Genomic DNA, 18,832 nt, shown 5'->3' with positions numbered 1-18,832 from the left:
TCATAAAAATAAAAGCTATAGGGCTCTCCCTGGTGGCGCAATGGTTAAAGCTCCACATTATGAAGCTCTCCAAAGCCACTGCAGCACGAGTTCCATCCCCCTCAGGGAGCTGATCCACATGGCGTGGCAGATCTCTCCTGACCCACCCACTGCTCCCCTCAGCAGTGTATTTCAGTCAATCTGCCTGTTCTGCTCCCCACTCTGTCTCTGGTGAATCTTCTCACCCACCACACCTCTAGACTATACCCCAGTTCTGTAAGCATAAATAAATAAATCTTAAAAAAAGAATAAAGACTATAAATTTGGGGTGGCACAGTAAAGACTGGAAAGGAGTGGATCCCTGACAACTTTGGGGAGTTGTCACACCACCCTGGCCTGCCCACCTTCAGCCCTTTTTTCAGATTCATATATTTATGCATACAAGTGCTGGAATATAGGCCAGAGGTGTGTGTTTGAGGGACTTGGGGGGAGGTGAGAGGATTCACCAAAGATAGTGGGGAGCAGAACAGGAGGATTTACTGAATAACACTGCTGAGGGGAACAGTGGGTAAGAGGCCTACTGCGCCATGTTGGTTACCTACTCCCCCTCCCCCTCCAGCCCAGGCCAGGGATGGAGCTCATGCTGCAATGGCTGTGGCTAGCTTCACAGCACTGAGACTTAACCCCTTGTGCCACCTGGGAGGCCCCTCCAGTCTTCTTTCATAATAACAAAATTTAACTTCGCCTCCATACGCCACTATCATTTGGAGTTTCTATGTTAAAGGGTGCCAAGCCTAATCGTAACTGATAAAATTTTATTTAAAAATGCCCTCTGGCTTCTGATTTGAAACCTGGTGTGCATCGTTCGATGCTGGTTGCTTGTACTTTGTGGACTTACTGCTTCGTCATCAATGAAGGAGGCATCTGGGGCAATTTCCTGCGGGGGGGCCAGGGCCGGGTCCTGTGTGGGGTAATAGCCACCACTGTAATAGTCCTGCAGCCAAGAAGGGAAAAAACACACCAATGAGGCACAGATGAGAAGGAACAGGGTTTGCCTAGGGAAAGAGAAAAGCATAGAGGCAGCGGTGACACCCACACCTCGATGGACCATCTCCACAGCTCGGACCATCTGAGGGACCCAGTCAGAATTCAGGAATAATCACTGAACATTTTTAGTTTCTGGTTTTTGCTATCCAGACAGGTAAGTTTTTAAGGGAAGAATGACATCCCTCATGCTTAAATTTGGACCACGCTCCCTGGGCTGCTTCCTAAGAGTGACTGCTGACCCCCTTCCTCCACGTCTCCCTCAGCCCTGCCCTCCTGCCCCTCAGACCCCATCTACTCTGGGCCAGGTGGAGGACGGTGTGAGAGGCTCGCCATTGCTGCCCATCCGTCTGAGGCCTCTAGACACAGACTGCATGTGACGAGGGGAGGGGCGGTCACAGGTCTTGAAGTAAGATAAGTCACAATGCGGATGCTAGGAGCTGTACACGCTGGGAAGAAACTAAATCCATGTTAGCAGATGTTTGTGCAGGAACCTAATGGTTCTCCTTAGGGATGAGAAGTGGCTGAAGGCAAGGACAAGCCTTGCTGGGGCCAAGGCTGGGACTGTGTCCTCACTGCTCATACCTTCTCCCAACTCTCCTACCTTTGGCTAAAACTCCAACAAATGCTCTCAAGAACATTCATTTTATAGTGAGCTAAATAGAAAGTACTTTTTACATTCACTAAATAAAAATATTATTTAAAAACCTAACATGTAGGAGCATGAATTTTCTATAAAGATATTCACAATAATTACAGTACATTACACGCTCCGGTGTATTTATTTAAAATGCTTCAATTTGCATATGCTGCCCCCATGGTGTTTCTAAATACAAACAAAATTCCAAATTGTTATATGTAAACAGTAAGACTCATAGTATTTTTTTTTATTTTGCTTTTGCTAAGACGGTCAAAACACTCTCATCTTCCATCCCTCTGACAATGGTTAAGTGAAGACACACTGTCCTTAGTCAGCCTATGGGAAACAAGGTTTAACAGAAGATATTTAGGAAACACCATTGTTTTCAAAGTCTTGAGTCAGACCAGAGTCCCCTCAAAACCCAACTACCACCAGTGCCCAGATTAACACTGTCCAGTCAGACTCACAGAAGCTGCAGGGGACTTAAATCCCCTAACAGCCCAGCCTAGCATGGAAACTTCTGATAGCTGCCCAGCCCTGGAGCAACCAGCTGTCTCTGTTCAACCACCACTACTGCTCCCAGCAGGAGCCTCCCTACAGGGGGAAGCTCTCTAGTGCTGGAAGTCTTTCTTAAACCTACTTACAACCTGGCATCCTATACTCCCAGGCCTTGGAGGCCACACATAAACCAAAGCTAGATGCCGCTTCTAAGTTAGCACTGAAAAAAAAGCATCTTGATCATTTACTGGGCACTCGTTATGTTCCAGGCACCAACCAAGCGTCCACAATTCTCCTAGCTACCTGACTACCATTCCCGTGTTTCAGCCAAGGAAGCTGAGGGTCAGAGAGGCAGTAAGGGCATCTAACCAGACTCACACAGCTTGGAACTGAAACCCCAAAGTGCCCTCAGGCTCCATTCCCTTCCCTGAGATTACCTCTTCAGCACCATGCCTGAGCCCTTTCAACTTCTAGTAACAGTCAACTTCTCTCCCACCGGCCTTAGCACCCTGCTGCGCTCAGCTCCCCCATGTCCTCGGCCACCTCTGCCACCCTTTCTGTCGGCACCCCCTACCTTCAGAACCCCCAGGCCACAGCTCTCTAACCTGCACAGGCACAATGGAGAGGCAAACTCAGATCTCTAAAAACAAGATCACTCTTCTTCTGCCTAGACCTCTCACTAGAGCTCCTGGAAGCTCCTTCACTAAGATTCTGTTTCAGAATAAAGGTGTCGATTCCCAGGTTCTGTTTGTCACACTAGGAGACAGGCAATTTTTAGATCAGTATGGTTCAGGATAAGAGTATGTTCTGATGCCTGTAAGTGGAAGAAAATCAAGATGCTAGAAGATTTATTCATTCAGCCAAAGTGACGCCACAGAGGCCATCTCTGACGGCCTAGTCCCAACATTCCCTGGCAGCCCTCCCCACCCCTACCCACCTGATAATAAGCACCAGCGGCATTGGCATCGCCATATGTAGAAAACTGATTGTAGCTGTAGTCCTCCCCAGGCTTAGGCATCCAAGGAGCCCCACTTGAGCCTGCTGCCATCTTGAATTCAAGGGGGGCATTAGCTGCATCATCCTGGAAGGCTGGCTCGGGCTCCGTGCCTGGAGGCAGCTCTTCAGGGACAGAGGGGATGGGGTAAGAGTATGGCTCAACTCCAGGTGGCTCAGCCTTCTCAGGGAGGGAGAAAAAGTTCTCAGGGGCCACTTCCTCATCGCTGTCATCCTCCTCCTGTGTGATCTGCTTCGTCACCTGCAGGGCAGCACTCTTGGCAGCAGCCTTGATGGCAGAGGGCGACGGAGTGGTGGTTGTGGTGCCCACAACAGGAGCAAGGGAAGAGGGCTTGGTCTTAGAAGCCTGTCTGGAGGGTTTTGTGTCGGAGGAGCCGTCTGAGGGCTTCCGGGAGAAGGCATGGGGTAGGAGCAGCCTGTTAGTCTCTTTCACAGTCAGGTTTTTAGGTTGGGGGAGCAAGGCAGACAAACCAGTTCCCTCACCAGATCCCTGATGAGCCCGGATTTGAGGAAAGAGTGAAGAAAGGGGATAAATAAAATGTTAGGAAACATGCCATCAACATCAGAAAGTAGAATTACAGACACATACTCTGGCCTGACATCTTATCGGCCCTGGTGCCCTTCTTACTGCAGGCCATTGAGGCGGGCTGGGGTCCTCCTCCTGCTGGCTGCTCCCCCAATGCAAGATGTCACCCCGTTTTCCTTAGCGCCATCCCAACCCAGCTCCATTGCCCTCTGCTACAGAACCTTCTCTTACCATATTTTGGCAAAAAATGGTACTCTTAATCTCACATCCTACTTCCCCAAAAACCAAGCTTTCTCCAGCTAAACACCCAACCTCTCCATATTCTAAAGATTCCGCTTAACCTGGGAACTGTGTGATCCCTTTAGACTGCTACTCAAAATCAGAAACAAGGCTTTGTCCAAAAGAGACATTAACATGTTACCAAAGTCCCCTCCCTTGCTCAAGCAATGCCCTGCAGATGTGGGGTACCCACCATGTTTATTCAAGAATTAAGCATTTAATTCCTCAGAGGGTAGCAGTCCTCTGCTTACCTGTGCCTATGCAGGTTATCCTTTTTGCCAACCTCTTCCTCCACAGGGCAGCAGCTTTCTACCCACCCATCACCTGCACCATGCTGGCGCTTCTCCGCACTGACCTCAGCAGAGGCAGCTCTCCCCAAGGCCACCTGCCTGTGACTATGCAGCTCTCTCTCAGCAAACTTGCGCCTTCTGGGGCAGCCCTTTCTTCCTCTGTGTCTATGCAAGTGTCCTTTATTCTTCTCTCCCTTTTATAATAAACCTGCCTCTTTGGATATTAAAAAATAGTAATAATAAAATGGCTGAGCCCCTCCAGTCTCTGTTACTTGTAAGAATCTGACTCTGCTTTCTGAAAGCTAAGGGACCGGCCAGTCCCACAGCCTTAACTTCAGGGCTATGGGAGGGTGAAAAAGGAAAAAGGAAAAAGGAACAAGTTTGAAAAAGGAAAATGGAACAAGGTCACCATGTCACTGTCCTTGTGTACCAGTATATTTCCGCCCTCCCAGCCAAGAAATACCCAGAATGGATAAGATTGGAGTTAAAGAAGTCAGGCAGGAGAACGGTTCATGAAGAAAATGGGTTCCTCTGCACAGATTTGAATCACTCCAGAGTCTGTCTGGCCCCAGGAGCTCAGGATAATCAGAACCAAACTGAGGTGCCAGGTGGAACAGGTCCTCAGTCTGACCCGGAAGTGTCAGACTTCTCAGATATCAAGTGACAGCTGGAATCATAGCTACCGCCCTTCTGTGCTGGACCCCCACACTGCCTTAACAGTTCTTCTAACCACTCATCTCTTCCTAACATCTGGAAGCCAGCTCTTCACTCCTAGGAGTCCTTCTGAGCCACACCCCTCCCTCTCCTTGGATGCCAGTCCACCTTCTCCAAGAAGCCATCACACTAACAAGAGAACGACTGGCCTCCCTCCATCTCAGCAGGCCAGGTTCTTCGGCAACTCCTCCATCACACACTACACACACACACACACTCTCACCAATTACCTTTCTAACTTCCACATGACTGTGTCCTTGTAAGACCTTCCAGAGGTGGAAGGTCTTTCCTAAGTCAGACTAAGGGGCGCTTCTGCATCCTATCCCGGAATCATGACATGCCCTTCTACACGCAGGGCTGCTCTAGCTCTTCCTGAGACACAGAATGTCCATGAAGACAGAAGTATCCATCAGTAAATGTCAAGTGGAATGGAAAGAAACGCCTAGAAGCCAGAGTGGAGGTGCTGGGACAAGGAAGAACAAAGCAAACAGCAGAGAGATCACCTCCAGCACTGTCTGGTTAAGGGCCTGTGGTCTGGATTATGTTGCAGCAGCCAACGCAGCAAGTGAGAGCTTCCACTCCACAGTCAGACCTCCTGAGTCTGAACCCCAGTCTGAACTTAAAAGTCTTATCCATTCTGGGTGTTTCTTGGCTGGGAGGGCTGAAATATACTGGTACTCCGGGACAGTGACATGGTGACCTTGTTCCATTTTCCTTTTTCAAACTGGCACCCTCCCATAGCCCTGAAGTTAGGGCTGGGGACCGGCTGGTCGTTAGCTTTCAGAAAGCAGAATCAGAGATTCTTATGAGTAAGAGACTCTGGAGGGGCTCAGCCATTTTGACAGCAACTAGTTGACTGACCTTGGGCAAGTTCCTTAAGCCCTGACTGCTCATATGTAACAAGGGAAGACAAAACATTGAGTTAGGCACTATTACGAGGATTAAATCAATTAACGCTGGGAAAGCACTTTGAACATGTCTGGTACATAGTTAAGTGCTATTTTCCTGACTTAAAATGAGACCAGAAGATGGGTAATTTTCAAATAAAGATATTCCCTAACATCATTTTGACCAATCTGCTTATTCTACCCTTCCTAAATAACCCTTTTACCTGAAGTGTACCAAATGGAGTTCCACCTGTCCTGTAGGAGACACAGTGCCACAGCACTAAGCCACAACAGGAGGGGGGGCAGAGAAACACAAGGAAAACCAAACCACACCTCACAGCTGGTCCCCAAATACTTGCTCTAAGCCTGATTTGAAAAATGCTGGGCATCATCAATCCCACCTTCCAGAAAGATGGAAATAGAAGAAAAGACTTCCTTTTATATCACAAAGCTCACCTGAAGGACAGTTTTCTTCTTTGTGGGTTCATCTTCCTCGGAATCTGACTAAGAGAAAATAAAATGAAATAAGGCTTCGCTGTTTTGGGGCAATGAAGGAAACACATGAAACAAAACACCTATGAAGGACGCAAGTGGCCCCAGCTCTATCCAAAAGGGGCACCTGCCTCAGTCCAGCCGAAAAGCAGTGTACCTAGCTTGTTCTCAGAGAGCTTCAAAAGGGGTAGGCCTGACCTCCCCAGGTCACTCTCCGCCAGACCTGTTGCTCAGCCTCCTGGCATCCACTTCTGTTGCTTTAAATTAAGAGCATTTCCTTTCATTTAGTCGTTGATGGAAAGACAAAGCTATACCCATTCTTCCCATAAATCTGTCCACTAGAAAATGAATGGGTTTTGGCCCACAATCTCACCCAATCTCTGCTTCACTTCTAAAACCACTTATACAGACTATATAACCACAGGGCTGGAGAACTCCAGTGGGATTAAGTGGTGTGTTAACTACTCTTCTATAAGGCATTAAAGGTCAAAGTCATCGGAGAAATCCATTCCCTCTCCAAGTATGATCTATTGTCTGCCAGACAGTTGTTTGCGTCCAGTAAGAAAGCAAGCAAATGATGAATGTGAGAATTTGGGGCAAGATAGGTCAGCTGTCACCCCCTGACTCATCAGGACTGTTTCCAATACAAGTTTTCACACTGAAAAATACCCAAACATTCAGCCCAATACTTACCACCTTCAACTATCAGAAAGATAGAAGGTGCATGAATGATGTTGATTTAAAATGTAGTTAACATTTAATTTAAAATAATAATAATAATACAATGCCCTCCCTGGTGGCACAAGGGGTTAAAGCACAGCACTGTGAAGCTATCTGCAGCTACTGTACCACAAGTTCAATCCCCAGCTTGGGAGCTGACCCACATGGTGTGGCAGACCTCTCTTACCCCACCTCCTGCTCCCCACTCTGTCTCTGGTGAATCCTCTCACCCCACCCCAACCCTGCACCTCTGGCCTGTACCCCAGTTTTAGTATGCATAACTAAATAAATCTTTTTAAAAAATTAATCCAGGCACTAGCTGATGGCACAACAGGTTAAAGCACAGCACTGTGAGCCTAGCCGCAACCACTGTAGCACGAGTTACATCCCCAGCTAGGGAAGTGACCTATATGGCATAACAGACCTCTCCTGTCCCACCTGCTGCTCCCCTCAGCAGTGTATTTCAGTCAATTCCCTGTTTTGTTCCCTTCTGTCTCTGGTGAATCCTCTCACTCACCCACCCAAACCCTACCTCTGGCCTGTACCCAAATTCCTGTATGCATAAATAAACAAAATCTTTTTAAAAAATTAATTCCTAAGACAAGAGCCTTAAAGACTTCATTTATTCTCCGGATCTTGTTCTAGGTATCCATAAATAAGGTGATTAGGCCAGAATCTGAGATCCCATTCATCGTCCAAGATTCTACGAGAACTCAAACCTTCTGCTCTCTTTCCACTGACCCTCCTCTTCTCAGAAGTTGCTTTTTGAATTCGTCTGCCACATCATTACTGAGAACCTAGCCTATGCAAGACTCTGAGCTAGGTACTGTAGACAGAATTTGTGTCTACAGGTGTCCCAGGGCTGGGGTGCACTTCTGATAGTACCGATTCACTCAGTCCAAAGCAGACTACGCAGGGCATGGATTTAGCCAACTGGTCTCCAGAGGTACAATCTGGACCATTACCCCAGCATGCTTCCCAGATTTTCTGTGTGTGCATGACTTGAAAAAAGTCCTGCCAGGCCCTCCCTGGTGGTGCAGCAGGTTATAGCACAGCACTAAGAAGCTAAAGCCACTTCAGCATGAGTTCGATCCCCATCCCAAGGTGAGCCACATGGCATGGCAGACCTCTCCTGACCCACCTGCTACTCCCCTCTGCTCCCCTCAGTACTTGTCAGTTGGCCTGTTCTGCTCCCCACTCTGTCTCTGGTGATCCTCTCACCGCCCTTGCGCCTCTGGCCTGTACCCCAGTTCTGTATGCATAGATAAATAAATCTTTAAAAAAAAGTCCTGCGGCCCTCCCTGGTGGCGCAGCGGGTTAAAGCACAGCACTGAGAATCTGAAGCCACTTCCGCATGAGTTCGATCCCCGCCTGCCCCGGAGGTGACCACATGGCGTGGCAGACCTCTCCTGACCCGCCTGCTGCTCCCCTCTGCTCCCCTCAGTACTTGTCAGTTGGCCTGTTCTGCTCCCCACTCTGTCTCTGGTGATCCTCTCACCGCCCTTGCGCCTCTGGCCTGTACCCCAGTTCTGTATGCACAGGTGAATAAATCTTTAAAAAAAAAAAAAAGTCCTGCCCGCAGGAATTTACAGTCCAATAAGAAGAATGTAACTTCCCAAAGAACTGCAGGAATGGTGGTGCAGCATAAGGGTGTGAAGTGTGGTTCCAACCTCCCCTCCAAGGGTCTGCTGAGCCTACATTTGCGTTCTCTTTCAGGAAGTCCCTCCTTTTCACCCCCTCTCCCTTCTTTATCACTGCCACCTCTTACTCCACAACCCATCTGCACTCTGTACTCACTCCTTTCCCTCCCTTGTCCCTACACCAGTTACCTGTTTTGGCTAACAACACTTGTTCTTTTGTGCTGGCTCTGTAAATGCCATATTCCCCATGTGCCTATCCCCACCTCTGCTCTGACCGCAAAGCCCTATATGATAGGGCAACACTGCCTCACAGTAATCAGAACACAATGCTTTGATTACTAACTGTCACCAATAGTATAAAAAAAAAGTCAAAAGGGAAGTCTCTTGGGACTTAAAAGTGGAGATAAGGGAAAGGACAGAGAAGGAAAAGCCTAGCCTCTGAGTACCTCCTCTCTGAGGCAACCCACTCACAGGTCCTCTTTAAATCCTGACAGTAACATTCAAAGACAAGCATTAGTATCTCAATGTTTCGGGCAGGCAAAGCAAGCTTCAGGAAGGCTGAGTAATGGCTGGTGCATGACAGAACCAGGTCTGGACCAGCTCTGGCTCCCACACTTCACCGTAACACTGTGCAGTGCTGTCCACCTCTGCCCGGCCTGAGAGCCTCTCTGACCTGAGCCCACACAGCGCAGCTGAGCAAGCACAAGGACAAAGTCAGAAACACAAGTTTACCTTTCAAATCAATAAAGCATAGCGCCCCCAAAATCTCAGCTGGAAATAATACCATGCCACAACAATGTTCCAAAAACTACATCTGCAATAAATGCATACAAACTGAAATCCAACATAGAGTACGGGATTATTATTCTCTTTGGCCTACCAAGATGTCAAACTCACCCAAAGAGAAAAGCTAAGCCCCAAACACCTAAGCCCCTTCAACCTCTCCTCTCTGCTCCAAACTCTATAGCCTCAGGGACTCCCTTGCCTTTTACATCCTTTCCAGGAGACCACACAGAACCGCCTCCTTCTCTATGTAGTAATAAGACTCTCATAAGTCTCCAGGCACATTTAAACTTTAACATCTTATAAGTAATGGGTCCAAAAGAAGCATTCTGAGTCCCTCCCTGGTGGCGCAAGGGTTAGGATGCAGCACTGCAAGCTAACCACAGCTGCTTCAGTGCAAGTTCAATCCCCAGCCCTGGAGGGGATCCACATGGTATGGAAGACCTCTCCTGACCCGCCCGCTGGTCCCCTCAGCAGAGTGTACTTCATTTATCTGTCTGTTCTGCTCCCCAACTCTGTCTCTGGTGAATCCTTTCACAACTCCAGCACATCTGGGCTGTACCCTAGTTCTTTATGTACAAAAAAATCAATCTTAAAAAAAAAAAAAAAAAAGCAGCTTGAAAATTAAATGATTATGTTTATGGGCCCTCCCTGGTGGCACAAGGGGTTAGGTCTCAGCACTATGAAGGTATTGACAGCTACTACAGCATGGGTTCGACCCCTGGCCAGGGAGGTGACCCACATGGCACAGCAGACCTCTTCTGACCTCTTCGTCTGCTGCTCCCCTCAGCAGTGTATTTCAGTAGGTCCATCTGTTCTGCTCCTCACCCTGTCTCTGATGAACCCTCTCACTCCCCAGACCTCTGGTCTGCACTTCAGTTCTTGCATGCATAAATAAATCTTTTAAAGTAAATAAATTATATTTATGAAACTGCACACACTCATTGTTATTTTTGAGATCCTGTGACAAACAGAAAGAGTCAATTGTGAAAATGCAAGCAAGCTGTCCTACAATAGAACTGAAAGCCAGATCAGCTGCGGGAAGAAAATTAAATTTCTCTTTAAATGTCACTGATTGTTTCCATTATGCTGACAAAGTTTAAAAGTGTGTGTGTGCACACACACACACAAGCCTGTACAAAGACTTTAGGAAATCGTATTTCTGGATTTAAGAGTACTGCTATGGCTATTTACATCCTTCTCTCTATACCAATCTACTGAACCCCATTATAAAAAGTCTCATGATGGGCACTAAATATGAGACTTACTAAAACAGAACCTGAAGTAGGAATGTCAAGCAAAGTGCTAAGTCCCTTGACTAAACCCTTGCTAAGCCATCAGTATTCATCTTTGAGTAGAAACACGCCTTTCCCTCTTAAAGGTGCAAGCAGGGCTCAGAGACATCAATAATCTACACAGCCACAGCAAGGTCCAGGGGGTGGGGAGAGCAGGGAAAATGAATGAGAAGCTGCCTCTTGCCCCTCATGCTAGCTTTAGCCAACTCTCTGTACTAGAAAACAGTGAAACGAGCTCCACTGACTTACTATGAAGAGATGCCACTTGAAGCACTTCTGGTCTGAAGGGACCTGACTGGAAAATAACAGGATGCACAGAAAAAAATCAGCGCATGGCCCTCCCTGGTGGCGCAGCAGGTTAAAGCACAGCACTGAGAAGCTAAAGCCACTTCCCGCCTGCCCCGGAGGTGTCCACATGGCGAGGCAGACCTCTCCTGACCCGCTCGCTGCACCCGTCAGCAGTGTACTTCATAGATCTGCCTGTTCTGCTCCCCACTCTGCCTCTGGTGAAGCCTCTCATCACCACTGAGCCTCTGGCCTGTACCCCAGTTCTGTATGAACAAATAAATAAATCTTTTAAAAAAAAATCAGCGCAAATTATCCAAGTATTTCCCAAAAGAAAATAAATTTCTTTTCAGAATTCCAAAAAAAAAGCAGAGGCATAATCTGAATGCTCCTCCTGTCATCCTGAGGAGGAAGAGGAGATACCATTGTTTTGGAGCATTTGAAAGAAAATCAATTCAGTTTCTACCAGGAACAGGTGAAGGGGAACAGACTTATTTTAAGCACACAATATTTACTTGTTCTTTTTTTTTTTAAAGATTTATTTATTTATTCATACAGAACTGGGGTACAGGCCAGAAGTGCAGGGGCGTTGAGAGGATTCACCAGAGACACAGCGGGGAGCAGAACAGGCTGACTGACAAAGTACACTGCTGAGGGGAGCAGCGGGCGGGTCAGGAGAGGTCTGCCGCACCTTGTGGATCTCCTCCGGGGCAGGCGGGAATCAAGCTCATGCAGAAGTGACTTAAGCTTCTTAGTGCTGTGCTTTAACCCATGTACACAAGAACCCGGTACAAGCCAGAGGTGTGGGGGTGAGAAGATTCCCCCGAGACAGAGTAGGGAGCAGAACAGGCGGACTGACTGAAATGCACTGTGAGGGAGCAGTGGGCAAAGCAGGAGAGGCCTGTGGCACCATGTGGGTCAGCTCCCTGGCCGGGGATGGAACCCGTAAACCCACAGTATTTAATCTCCACACAAGAACTTCCCTGGTGGTGAGAAGTATAAGAGCATAAAGGTTTCCTTTCCTTTATTGTAGCAATATATAGGTAAGAAGCATACCAACTGAATCATCCCAAGAGACACAAATTCAGAGGTACTAAGTATATTCACAATACTGTGTAAAACTATCACTGCTATCTATTTCCAAAAGAAACTCCATACCTATCAAATAATTCTTCTCCATTTCCTATCCCCATCCACAACCACTGCTAACCTCTATTCTGCTGCTTCTATACATGGGCATCTCATATTGTGGAATGCGACTGTGAAAACATAAAATATATGCCATTTTACTTCTGGCCTATTTCATTTTGAAGAATGTTGTGGTATATATTAGAATATTATTCAATTTTAAGGCTAAATAATATTCCACTGAATGTATACAGTAACACTGCAAGCTAAGCATTTCTGCATTCTTTATACACTTCCTATACTTCGCATACCCACTCCTGTCGCTGGACAGTGGTGCTGTCGCCACCTTGTGGCTGCCGTGAGCAGTGCAGCTGGCACAGAGTGCCTGCTTTCAATTCTTTTCACCTAGGAGTGAAATTGCTGGATCATATGATCATTCTAATTAACTTTTCAAGGAACTGCCAAACTGTTTTCCACAGGAGGGTATCATATGGAAGATTCAGAGCAACTCCCAAAGAATACTAAAGACCAGGAAACACAACCCTGGCCTGAGTGGATCTGCTCTTAGACCCAGAGAAAAGATTGAGGTTAGAAATTTTGAGCAACCAAGACTAGGAGAGCGCATGCTGGGCCAGAACAGGCCCTCACCAGTTTTGGAGGCACAAATCAGTTGTGTCTTTAAAGAGCAAAGTATTGTCTCACAAAAGCCTGCGCCTCAAGGGCCACCTCTGTCCTCTCTGCTCCAGCTGCCAAGAGTGACAAGAGACACACACCCGAGACTGCTGAGCAAGAACGGAAACAGACACTTTCCATTAAGCCAGGCCCAGTGGGATCTGCTAATCTATCACAGCCCCATTCCCCATGGCAGCCTCCCTCTTATCTTCCCAGGCTCTGGTTCTGACAGACTCCCTCTCCAAAAAGCAATCACTAGCTGCCAGGGCCAGAAGCCAAGAAGGAAATAAAGACCCAAGAACAGACACCCCTCCTCAGGCTCCAAACTCTAATCACTCAGTACTCCTCTCTGCTTTTATCCCAATTAGCCAGATTCATCAGCTTCTTTTACTCCTTAGTCTCGAAGATCTGCTTCCATCTGCCCTTCAGTGTGAACACCATTTCTACCCGCCTTGCTGTTTTGCTTTCATTATTTTTGGGTGCCCATAGAGCTTCTTTATAGCAGACACTGTGATAGAATAACACACATGGGTAAGCTCAGATCCAATTTGAGCTACTCCCAAACTGTGTGATTTTGGGCAAACTGCCCCTGTTCTCTAAACTATGTCCTCGCTATATGCCAGGGCACTCCTCAGCTTAGTCACTGAAGTGCCTGGCACAAGGTCAAACACTAAACAGGCACCCCCAAATGGCGATCAACACTCTTTTCTCTTGTCATCAAGGGCTAACACTTAGCTATATCCACCAGTCAACTCTTAATAGAAATGGCCAAAATTAGAGAAATTTTCAAATTAACTGAGGTTTCTGGATAAACAATTTAAGTATTTGCAATACTAACTCTGATCATGTAAAAGTCTGCCTCCCCTAGGCCCGTGAAACTGACCGATGTATGGAGGTAGCTTGGGTGTGTGGGCAACAAGAAAAGGAGGAGCCAGTTATTCATTGTATGTATTGCTGCTACCTCCTCACACACACCAAAAGCTGACTAAATACGATTCTGCAATGCACCTGAAGCTCTCCTGCCTCCCTGTGACTATGCAGGTGCCTCTCTTTTTCTCCTTTTCCTAATAAACCCGTTATCCAAAAATGCAGTAAATAAATAAAAGCCAAGAGAATATGGATGGCCATCTTTCAGTGCCAACAAAGGTTAAGAAGCAGAGGAAACTGGTCTGCAGTGGGGTTATAATCGTATGTGCAGAGGCTGTGTGGTTCCCTGACAGATCCCCAGTTCCTGATTCCAGGTCCTTCCCAAGGTACCTCAGTATCTGCAAGATGCATTAACATTTAAACTAGCTGGAGTTGGTTTCTGATACTTGCAATCAATTAAATCTAACAAATTCCCAACCAGCTCTGCTTCTGTATTCACTGAAGACACTAACTATCCTCACAGCTGCCAGAACCCTACCTTGATGCCTCTCCTTCACCCATGACATCCCCTGGTTTTGTCACTTCTACCTCCGAGAGAGGTAGACCTAGAGCCTCCAGTTCTCATTCCCTGCCATTCCGTCAACCAAGTTACCATCATCTCTCCCACTGTACCCATGCCAGTCTTTCTCCCACTGGGTCTCTCACCACTCTGTGATCAGAGGATCCTTGATTCTTCACTAACCCGAATTATGCACAAAGCCTGGCACCCAGGGCACGCTATCACCTGGCCTCAGCTTCTCTCTGCAGCCCATCTCCCCCCCACCCCCTCCACTGCCTACCTTGTGTTCCAATCATTCTGCTTTACTTGCCTGAGGTTCCCCAAAAGCATTTTCTTCTCTCACCTCTAGGGTTCAACACATTTTGTTTCCTCTGCCTGATGTGCTTCTCTCCACTTCACCCCCCTTCCTCTGGCTTCCTCTTACTCATCTGTCTTATCTGTCTCCTCTCCTCTTGGAAGCCTCCCCGACCTCTGGACTGGATCAGTGCCACTAGGTATGCTCCCAAGGCACCAGCTCTGTCATGGTTATTCTCTGACTAGACCGAAAATCTATTTCCTGTCTGTCTCCTCCAACAGATCATCAACTCCTTTTGGGCAGGGTCTGTCATGTTCACTACAGTGGTCTTAGCTCCTGGCACAAAGAAGCTGCTCATTACTGAATGCACCAAATGAATGAGTTCAGTTAATTACTTGCACTTCAGCACCAAACCCTAAAAGGAAATTATTTAATTCATTCCTTCAAACTGTACTGACAGCCTACTAAGTGCCAGACACAGCTCAGAGAACACAGAATTGGAGGGGGCACAATTTGTTAAAAAGGTCGCCCTCACCTAATATCCTGAACTCTCTCAGGCTCCCTTTCCCCAGGAATTATGTGTCAGACAACAAAAATGCCAACTTGAAAAGAATATAAATGGGAAACTAAACTGAGTGATGATTTGGTTTTACTTTAATAATCCACATCACTGTTCACCTCAGGAATGTTAAATGAATTATACTTACAAAGGAGAACTAGTTTAGGAGTCTTCAGGGTGTCCCATTACTTCAGCCAGTCTAAATAGAAGATTCTACAACCTCTCCAGCCACTCTATTTAATGCTACCTACAAATGAGTCTTTCCACCATCACCATGGAAGGAGATGGCCATCTCCTCCGTGTATCACAATTCAGCTCAGATAAAGGTTTGGGGAGAGGCCCTCCCTGGTGGCGCAGCAGGTAAAGCACAGCACTAAGAAGCTTAAAAAGATACTTCGGCATGAGTTCGATCCCTGCCTGCCCCGGAGGTGATCCACATGGCGTGGCAGACCTCTCCTGACCCGCCCGCTGCTCCCCTCAGCTGTGTACTTCGTTGATCTGCCTGTTCTGTTCCCCACTCTGTCTCTGGTGAATCCTCTCATCTTCCGCATCTCTGGGCTGTACCCCAGTTCTGTATGATTAAATAAATAAATCTTTAAAAAAAAAAAAGGTTTGGGGAGAAAAGATGCAGAGGAGGCAGGGAGGAAATGAACCTACTTTCCTTTGTCTCCTGCTGGGGCATTCCTATGTTCCAGTTTAAATCAAAGTCAAAGTAAGTTTCAGTGGAGCAACAGTGTTTTTGAGATCCTAGACTTGGAAATGACAGACTCAGGAGGGAAAGGAGTTGGACATGACACAGAAGAAAGTCTAGAACAGGAGAGTAAGGAAAATTCTGGAACCTCCTTCCATACAGAATCCATGTTCACTCCATGTCATTCACTCAGAAGTTACTGAATCAGAAGGTTGCAGCCAGTGTGAGGCAGGCATTGTTTTGACCAACAGGGATATGATGATGAATAAAATAAACAATATACTCCACAATTGTGGGGCCCATATACTTGTAGAAGGAGAGAAACAATTAAGTGGTAAATTAGGTGGTGGGGGCTCTCCCTGATGGTGAAAGGGTTAAACACAGCACTATGAAGCTATCTGAAGCCACTGCAGCACGAGTTTGATTCCCTGGCCAGGAAGCTGATCCACATGGTGCAGCAGACCTCCCCTGTCTTGCCCACTGCTGCCCTCAGTAGTGTATTTTGGTGCTGCTACCTGTTCTGCTCCCCACTCTGTCTCTGGTGAATCCTCTCACCCACCAAACCTCTGACCTGTAGCCCAGTTCTATATGTATAAATAAATAAATCTTAAAAAAAAAAGTAGATGGTGGGAAGTGCTATGGCAAAAAAGCAAAAGGGGATGAGGAGTGTGTGTGAAGAGGTTGCAATTTAAATAGGCACCAAAAATAGAAAAATAAAACACAAAATAGGTAGACAGGGAAGTTCTGACTGAAAACAAGCCAAAATTTGAAAGAGGTGAGTGGGAGGACCCTCCCTGATGGTACAACAGGTTAAAGCACAGCACTGTGAAGTTTGATGCAGCTTCAGCATGAGTTCAATCCGCAGCCTGGAAGGTGACCACATGGTGCAACAGACCTCTCCTGACCCACCCACTATTCCCCTCAGCACTGTATTTCAGTAGATCTGCCTGTTCTGCTCCCCACTCTGTTTCTAATGAATCCTCTCACCTCCCCAGCACCTCTGGCCTGTACCCCAGTTCTGTATGAAAAAAAAAAAAAGTGAGGGGGAGATATTAGGATATCTGGGAAAAGAAGCTGAGACAGAACAAGTGCACAGAGTGGCAATCGTCCCCATGCAGAAATTAAAGTGTGAAGAAAAGCATTAAGAAGGAATAAGCTTCTTTCAAAGAGTTACCAAAGACGTGCCAGGAATTGACTAACAACCGTCAGAAGAGAGGTCCAAGCTAAAGCACTACCTGACCTTAGGCGTAGGCCTCCTTTTTCCCCAAAGCACTCACTCCAGAAAAGGCCCTCTGTGATCTGCTTGGCTGCCTCTTCTGGGAACAGCAGCCAAGCAGCCTCTCATCCAGGCGTGCTAATCCCTACACAGTGACAGCCACAGTCCTGAAGTTCAGAGAGGGGTAGCTCTGAATCTTCATCAGTCCTTCATCAAGTGAGCGTGTCCATGCTGGACAGCTGTTTCTAATATGTAAAAACCAGGATGTTCTCTCCCAGAGTTCTGCAGAAATTGAAGGAAAAGGCCAACACCAGCCAAATGATGGGCACCAACAAATATGCAATATCTTCCCTAACTCCTCTCAAGGTAGAATCCAGGATTCCTTAGTTCTGAGGCTTTTAAGTTCAGAGGCAAAGGAAAGGTTAGTCCCAAAGGTTTGGCAAGGGCTCAGAAGCACTGTCTCCTGTCACTTCTTCAGGTGCCAGATTTTTTCCTGTCCTCAGATTTTAAAAAGTGGGCAAAGTCAACCTGAGGGAAAGATGTGAAAAAGCAGCGGGAGCCAGGAACCCTAGGCATGGATCTGTCAGTGCTGTGTGATGGTATTCGGGGGGCCCTTCTGCAGAGTCCAGCTTCGAGAAAACTGCATGGACAAATACCTAACTCCCCAGAGTTGACCGACTTCATTCAGACCAATTGTATTACACTGTACCGGGAATCCAGAGGGTAACAATCAACGGATGGAGTCCGGATTCTTCACAAGTCCCTCCTAGAGCAGTGCCCATGCCCAAACCCGGTGGACAGTTTGGGGGTACCCTCCCCGGATACTCACATCCCCCTTATGCAGCTCCGGTGCCGCTATCTTCACGGGCTCTGTCCTCTTCTTTGGCTTGGGAAGCCCCAGGGGGGGTCCGGCACCGCCGATAGGGGGGGGCAGACTGAGGCCAGAGCCTCGGGGCGAGGGAAGCCCCAATCCCAGCCCCTCCCCAACTCCTGCAGCTTCAGCTGGGCTCACGCCTGGAGGTGGGGGGAAGCCCCCCAGACCGAAGGGCAAGGGGGGAGGAGGCTGGAGCCGGGGGTCTCCAGTGGGTGGGGGCAACAACAGCGGCGGGGGAAAAGCGGGGGCCAGCATCTGTGGGGGCGGAGGAAGCAAGGCCTGACCCTTGGGTGCAGGAAGAGAAGCAAACAAGCCTCCTAAAGTGGTCCCAGATGTTGGGGCCGCCACGTCCTCCTCCTCCTCCTCCTCCGGCTCCGGCTCCGGCTCCGGCTCTGCCTCATCCGGCTCACTCTCATCGCTGCTGGCGTAAGCAACCAGCGACATGGCGCCTCCCGCCTTTGGGGCGCCCTTGCCGGCAGATGAGGCCTACTTGAGACCGAGGATGCCCAGAGGCCTTGTGGGCCCCGCCACTGGGCGGGGCGGGGCACCGAAAAGTCCGCCTTCCCCGTACTCTAGGGCTAGCCCCGACAGGAGCCCATGGCCACGGCTGATTTCTACAGAATAAGGCTTCCCTCTTCACTTAAGCTCCTAGTCCCGGGCAACTACACACAGCTAATGGCCGCCGAGTCACTCCGCCTTCTCCTCGCCTCACTAATGTCCGAACTACAACTCCCAGAGAACACTTTGGCCACGGCTCTATTCTCCGCCGCTGGGAGCTTAGCGCGAGGCACGGCGGGAGCTGGAGTCCAGGAAAGACTTACGGAGCGCGCAGAAAGACAGAAGGGAAACCCGCCTCTGACGCGAGTACTCCTGGGATGAGTAGTT

General features: G+C 48.0%; 1 protein-coding gene across 1 annotated transcript in view; it reads right to left on the bottom strand.

Moving 5' to 3' along the window:
• The window catches only part of PRCC (papillary renal cell carcinoma (translocation-associated)), a 24,353-nt gene extending 5,677 nt beyond the window's left edge, over window positions 1-18,676 (bottom strand). The window contains exons 1-4 of the mRNA XM_004693857.2: window positions 17,903-18,676; window positions 6,328-6,375; window positions 3,099-3,665; window positions 878-973 (exon numbers count right to left, since the gene is read on the bottom strand). Of these exons, the coding sequence (XP_004693914.1) occupies window positions 878-973; window positions 3,099-3,665; window positions 6,328-6,375; window positions 17,903-18,391 (1,200 nt within the window). The 5' untranslated portion in view covers window positions 18,392-18,676. The remainder of the gene's footprint in view (window positions 1-877; window positions 974-3,098; window positions 3,666-6,327; window positions 6,376-17,902) is intronic.
• Between the last annotated feature and the right edge of the window lie 156 nt (window positions 18,677-18,832).

This window comes from Condylura cristata, unplaced genomic scaffold, assembly GCF_000260355.1.
Source record: "Condylura cristata isolate star-nosed mole 26May11 unplaced genomic scaffold, ConCri1.0 scaffold00040, whole genome shotgun sequence".
NCBI classification, from domain to species: Eukaryota; Metazoa; Chordata; class Mammalia; order Eulipotyphla; family Talpidae; genus Condylura; species Condylura cristata.
Note: the sequence above shows the minus strand (reverse complement) of the source record. Positions and strands in the feature narration are given on the sequence as shown.